Consider the following 7,460-nt stretch of genomic DNA (forward strand, 5'->3'; position numbering starts at 1 on the left):
CGGCAGGATTTATTTTGCAAAAGAGACTACGCAAGTCTCACCTGCCATATAAGCTTCTATCAGCCGTTCAGCATTTTATTTCCCTGTACATGGAGCCACGCATGCATAGCTCAGTACATGTGCAGACCCAGCATGACCAGATGAAGTAACTTCCGTGCGCACATGCTGGAATTACACCATAGGGGCCCGGCAAATGAAGCAGACAAAGGCTTAAAACCCAGAAAAAGATGGGGGCGGGGGTAAAGGAAGCACCGGCATGGGAGGAGCACAGCACTTTGACAGGTAAGTCTGAAATCATGCTATGCTGTGCACGATCTGGCTAAAAAGTTCCAGGGTGGGTTTTTTTTTTACCCCCTCATATTACTTCCACTTTAAGCTCTTAGGTCAATAAGGTTTACTAGTCAACATTACAAAATTTGAACAAATGAGTAAACAGAGGTGGTGTACATGGCACATAAAACACAAATAAGGTGACAATATTATCCTTTATCTGACGCATGTTCCAAATCCGATAGACAGGATCAGAAACCACTAATCTTGCTTGACCCTTTTGATGCGTGTGGATTAACCAGTTTTTCATCTATCATTAGCTACAAAGCAGACTGCCATGGAACAACCAGTCAGACAAGACGTAATCTCATACCATTCAATGTATTCAGGCTATTCCACTCTCCTCTGTTATTTCTCCATTCTAGCAGAAGTCAGCAGCAGAGTAGTAAAGAGGGAATAGCCACAAGATAGAACAAGTGCACACATAATAAACCACGCAAGCGTATTGTTTACATGTAACACGCTTGGGCCTCACATAACCAGCGGCACGACACTCGCATGTAAGGGGCCTAACACAACCACGGCACTCGCATGTACCGGGCCTCACACAACCACCGCCACGGCACTCGTATGTATAGGCCTCACACAACCACCGCCACGGCACTCGTATGTATAGCAAAATTGTAAAAATGTCACCAGCACACTATTAAGATAGCAAAAAGCGAGCACCCCCCACTACAAGGGACATATCGGTAAGGAGTGCGACAAGGAGAGTACTCATTTACTCGTATGTATAGGCCTCACACAACTACCTCCACGGCACTCGTATGTACGGGGCCTCACACAACCACCTCCACAGCACTCGTATGTACGGGGCCTCACACAACACTTACTGGTCATTTCCCAGTAAGTACTGAAAACTACAGTCTGGATATAATACCTGCTGGTTACACAAATATGGGCCCCTAATAAAGACATGTAAGGGTGCAATTGGCTACTATGGGACATACTTATTTTCTAGTCCCCCAGGTATTCTGCAGTGGCTTGCGAGTAATAATAAATACATTGTGTAAACTACTCCTTAAATGCAGTTTTCAAATATTAGACAGGTTCCACAGCGATATCAGAGAAAGATTTCAGTGTGCGATTATGAGCACCTCCTGGTCCTTATTCTGCAATTAATGCCTACACCACCAAATCATCCAGAGACTTCGCAGATATGTGACCTTTGCTGTTATACAGTGATCACGTGGTGCAACATGCAAATCTACAGTACACATTTAAAGTGTATGTAAACTGTAATAAAGAATTTTGCTTATTTTCTCCCTTTTGGTCTGTAAAAGTATTACTAAAGTCTTTTATTTCCACAAGCCTCAGTTCACATCTAGGCGACAGCGTATTAAGGCATTTTTCCACAGGTTGTGTCTAGCATTTTTGCACATTTTTACATATGTTTGACAAGGATTTTCAAAAGCATTGAAGCGGTCAGGATTTCAGCTGCCAGATAGTCCTTGTAACAAAATGCGCAAAAAAAATGTGCGGCATATTTGCAGGCGTTTCCATTAAAGTCTATAGAGCCAAAAGCCGAGAAATCTGCAGAAAAGTAGCTTATGTACTGTTCCCAGTGACCGGCATTTTGCTACCGGTGACAACGCTCAGACATGAACACGGGCCATAGAAAATAATGGGATTCCTTGTGTTCAATGTTTTGATCTACAAAACACCTAGGTGTGACCAGGGACTAACATATCGGTGTAAATCAATGTAGCCCAGGACAGTAACTGAACAGTTCCAGAAAGACTTACACTGCTACGACCTTAGCCGCCTGATTTCTCTGCTCTGCTTCCATGAACTTCCTATCGGGGAGCACACACCCATAGCGTCATCACCAATCACATCATCCCCTCCTTTGGGACTAAATATCCCAGCATCAGTACAAATGCTCACCCCCAGTGATTCACAAAATAAAAGCTTTCAATCTCAGGATGCCTGAGACTAACGGCGCAGGCAGCATGCCAACATCACCATGTAGTCCTCTGCTAGGAGCAAGCCCCACAATGTGGCTCCATAGGGCCCACGTAAGCCAATGAGCCACCCTGGAAACCAGAAAGCAGAGACAGCAATAAGGAGACCGGGATAAACTGAAGGAAAGGGAATGGCCTGCACACAATGTAAGTTATTAGGTCAGCTGCTGAAATGTTCTTTAAAAAAAAAAAAAAGAAAACCTGTGTTCAATGTCACTTTAATATCCCAATGAAAGCATTTTCTTATATCTGTTAACCAAAAAAAACAAAAAACACACACCTGTTGATCCTGCCAGAAACCTGGGGAGCTGATAACGTAATGGGCTACACTCCCAAGTGAAAATAAATGGAAACAAGCCTTTAAAAGAAAGGTAAGCAGCCGTCACATCTAAGGACTAATAAGCGGTAATATATTACATTTTTCTTGGGATTAGATATACTTTAAGGCAGATACAACATTACAAGCCGGTCTTCTTTCATTTGCCATATTAAATTGATATGTAGGGCTGCAACAACTAATCGGCATAATCGATTATAGGACGAACTTAATAATCGGCTAACTAATCGATTTTGAAAATAATCGTTAGCTGCAGCTCTATTGATATGCATGCCAACTAGTATACAGCCTGCAGCATTCCTGCATGATCCAACTGTTACTCACTAATATAATATAGGTGTAATGATCTACACAATTAGCGGAAACCCCTAACTCCAAACTCAGAAGATGGACAACGATCAGTGAACGTCTACAGAGAAAAAGTGATGCAGTACAAAACTCTGATGCAGCAAACCAGATAATTGACTTATCATTAAGAGTCTGATTACAGCCTGCACATCAGCTAAGTGCTGAATGATCACAGTGATGATGTAAAGGGCATATGTAATCAGGTAAACATGGTGTATAGGGCCCAAAATGTGTATCATCACATCACCTAGCAGAGAGTGGAAGCAAAGGACAAAATCATTGTGACATAGTTATTACTGACGCAGGTTTGCGACTGTGCCGAGACCTCCAACTGTCACTGCCAATGATAGGTATGGTGTCAGCTCTGATTACTACTACAATGGAGGAATAAAGCATGACTTGGTTGCAATTATAGCTGAACTTCAAATAAAACTTATTTTCTAGTATTGGATAGAAAGGAGAATGGATAAAAATGGTCCTTTTTTTACTGCTGTCCGAGTCATCATTGGAGACATTTTTCCTCATTTCCTGTCCTGAAGACTTAATGTGAAGTCTGTCACCAGACATGGGAGTCTCCATTGGGAAATCACCCATCTTCTATTATTGGAGAACACTGGAAGATTCCCCTTCACTTGATGCCCTGATGACAATGATGACAGTGGTCACTGCCACAGAATCAGTGTCAATCCACTATTAAGGATGACAGCAAAAACCTGACACCACTCTACCCAAAACATAGTGAAAGATTTCCACCTCAGACCATCATATGTATGGATAGCAGGAACGGGATAAGCGGAATTACTGGAAGCCAGTTATAGGACCCTTCACTGATATTACAGGCAGTCATATAGCACCAACAATGTAGCAGCACTTCACATCGGATTCTTGGTCCGGTTTTCATAAATCACTCCCACATAATGTGACAACCCCACAAATGTGATATCATTTTCATGGTAAATGTCACCGTGTGACCTCATGCACGCCATTTTGTTGCGTGTTTTCTGAAGTTCAACATGAAGTCCATTCACCCCCTAAGGCTGGGTTCACACCTAGGTGGCACCGTTTGTGCACGCGTGTTAACAGCATGCAATTATTTGCGTGTTTATGCACGTTTTAACCTGCGTACATTAAGACGCACGTTTTGATTGGCAGAGCATAAACCATTGTGGGCAATGGAAGAACGCACGTATAAACGCGCAAAAACGCTCACGGAAATGTGCAACATGCTTCTGTTGCGTGTTTTTGGGCATTTCCAATGAAGTCTATGGGGCAAAGAAGCGCTTTTAACCACCCAAAGAAGCTCCTGTATCTTTTTGGGTGTTTGGCGATTTTCTGCGGTCTTTCTGCTCAGGTGTGAACCAGGGCCATTGAAAATCATGGGATTTTTTGTGTTGGGCAGTTAAACGCGCTTTTCGAACTGCTCAGAAACGCCTAGGTGTGAACCAGGGCTTAGGATTGTCACTTGTAGCTCAAAAAAGTACATGAGCGTTTTTGGGCAGAATTGCATGTTTTTGCTCCTAATAGGAACATGTGAAGGAAACAGTAGCGTTCTTTTTTGTGTGATTTTGCGCCTAATAGCCCGTTCTCCTCCTAGTAACTAGCTTTCCATTGAGTCAGATAAAGTTTGAAAAACATTAAAAAAGTGCGAAAACCAAACATTGAAAATCATGTGAAATTTCTGAAGTGTGAATGGAGATGACGTTACACAATTCCTAATCATTATGTCACATAATGAATGGTAAATTACAGATATTACTGGTTACAAGTGTCCAGGAAATCCAGTGTCCTCCACACTGCTCAGCCATATAATAACCCCAAACATAAAACGGTATAATATGACAAATGGATGACCACAATCACAGAAATACTGATGATCAGAATCATTATGTGCTGACTACTATAGAGGGATGATGAGGGTCACTGGGACCACACTCCCCTCTATGTCTCCTGAGATCAGAGACAACATAACATCATTCCATGACATGTTACAATGTATAAATTATAATGTTCACATACAAAGTTCTGCTTATGGGGGACCAAAAAGAGAAACACCTTAACACCTTGCCAACATAATATCTGCTGAGCAATCAAGAATGAGCAATGTTTTGCATGATTACCACACATTAAGGGGGAATCTATCAGAATTGGAGCAGACAGAATCTGGAGCAGTTGGCAACCAATCAGCTTCCCTCTTCAGTTTGGTCCAATTAAGCTCTGAAAATGAAAAATAGATGCTGATGCTCCAGATGTGATAAATTCCCCTCAATGTGTATATGACATATGTGCAGCAAACTGACACTCCTGCTTCATTCATTGATATTTAGTATCCACCCTGGTTTGCAGAATCTCTTCTCATCTCTACATGCATGGAGTAAGACACATGTTGATCTTTGTAAAAATGGAACAATGACGTCACGCATGGACGTGGCCCCATGACATCCCAGGTAAGGGTCCATGCTGTGCCCCCCGATGACTAGGAAAGGGGAAGTAGTTACCAGCTCTCCTCCTCTTCAAAGTCCACCATTCTGTCTATGTCTTCGGGCCGAAAGGGCACAACCTGGTCCAGCAGGAGCCCACTGTCCACCTCCCTTCTTCTCTCCTCGGATACCGCTTCCAGGAACTCTTCCCAGGCGGCGCCGTCCCCTCTCCCTCCAGCCTTGTCTTGGAGCACAGGGCCCGGGTTTAGCAGCAGGGAGGAGGCGGTGTTGATGTGCTGGGCAGGCGCAGGCAGTGTGGGAGTTCGGGCTGAGTTTGGAGGCAGGGTGGAGCGGGAGCGGAGCTGCTCGTTCTGCTTCTCCAGCTTCTTCACCAGCTCCTGAAGCTTCCTCACCTCTTGGTCAGCGCTCACATTGGAGTTCACGTCCTCCATGGTAGCCGGTTTGATCCTCTTGGCACTCCGTACCTGCTCAGCCCCGGCCCCAGCTCCAGCTCATAGCTCGCTTACTTCCACTAACTGCCACTCTGTGCCAGCAAACCACGCCCAGACTCTAGCTAGCCGTGACCTCATCGATTCAAGCCCCGCCTGTCAGAGATCCATTCCACCAATCCTCTCCCTTCCCCGGGTGTCGTCCTGCTCCATGACGCCACGGCGTAACGTGGCATTGGGTTTTATGGACGCGTTCCTTCTTGGGTCCGAGAGTGCATTAATAGAATGCAGAGACGCGCTGCGGACATGTTTGATGTGGGCACCGGAACAGGCTACTGTGATTGGACGAAGTTGTCACACTTTTGCTTGCGACATAAAAGTGAAGTTTTTATGAGTTTAGTAACAACTTGTAGCAGCAGGTCAGACCGTGTGATCACGTGGTGTGCGTCTACTGCGACTAGCAGGACTGATGAGTGGGATAAGTGGCTGTGATCACTCTGATGCTGAGGAATATGGGTAATAGATGGCATTTAATAAAATCATGTCAGCTCGTTCTAATTCTTTCCACCAACATTGATATAAAAACATTGTAGCAGGATTCAACAGCAGATTACAAAGTGTTAGCAAATAAAGTGTCCACGGGTGTTTGTTGGCTTTACCATACAAGTCTATTGGAACACATAACCCAGTTGAAGCAGGTCAGATGGAGGTCAACTGCGGGTCAAGTGCACCTGTCAATGTATTCTGAATGATCTCAGAAGCCTCTCAGACTGATGTCATCAACATAAGCCCAACGCTGACTTCACAGGCCCTGAAGATGCCAGGAGATGAGTCTGAAGGGATCGCCTAAAGGCAGTCAGAGTGGGAGATAGATGGACAGGTTGGGGTAAAGAGTTCATACTTGGCAGTATAGAGGGTATGGCTCAGTGGGCAGTAGAGAATGTGCATAACAATGGTCCGTATAGAGGGTATGGCTCAGTGGGCAGTATGAATGTGCATAACAATGGTCCGTATAGAGGGTAGGGCTCAGTGGGCAGTATAGAATATGCACAACAATGGTCCGTATAGAGGGTATTGCTCAGTGGGCAGTATAGAATATGCACAACAATGGTCCGTATAGAGGGTATGGCTCAGTGGGCAATATAGAATGTGCATAACAGTGGTCCGTATAGAGGGTATGTCAGTGGGCAGTATAGAATGTGGAGCACAATGGGCAGTATAGATGTTATGGCTCTGTGGGCAGTATAGATGGTATGGGTCAGTGGGCAGTTTAGAATATATGTCACAGTGAGTAGTATAGAAGGTGCAGTGCTGTATAGATGGTATGGCTCAGTGGGAAGTATAAATGTGCAGCATAGTGGACAGTATAGATAGTATGGCTCAATGGGCAGTATGAATGTGCAGCACAGTGTCCAGTACAAATGGTATGGCTCAGTGGGCAGTATAAATATGCAGCACAGTGAGCAGTACACATGGTATGCCTCAGTGGGAAGTATAAATGTGCAGCACAGTGGGGAGTATAGATAGTATGGCTCAATGGGCAGTATGAATGTACAGTTCAGTGGGCAGTATAGATGGTATGGCTCGGGCAGTTTAGAATATATGGCACAGTGAG

General features: G+C 44.4%; 1 protein-coding gene across 1 annotated transcript in view; it reads right to left on the reverse strand.

Annotated features, from left to right (window-relative positions):
• The window catches only part of SLAIN2 (SLAIN motif family member 2), a 42,533-nt gene extending 36,592 nt beyond the window's left edge, over positions 1 to 5,941 (reverse strand). Inside the window, exon 1 of the mRNA XM_018564958.1 lies at positions 5,475 to 5,941. Within this exon, the coding sequence (XP_018420460.1) occupies positions 5,475 to 5,848 (374 nt within the window). The 5' untranslated portion in view covers positions 5,849 to 5,941. The remainder of the gene's footprint in view (positions 1 to 5,474) is intronic.
• Positions 5,942 to 7,460: the final 1,519 nt, after the last annotated feature.

This window comes from Nanorana parkeri, unplaced genomic scaffold (assembly GCF_000935625.1).
Source record: "Nanorana parkeri isolate BGI_ZX_2015 unplaced genomic scaffold, ASM93562v1 scaffold800, whole genome shotgun sequence".
Classification (NCBI taxonomy): domain Eukaryota; kingdom Metazoa; phylum Chordata; class Amphibia; order Anura; family Dicroglossidae; genus Nanorana; species Nanorana parkeri.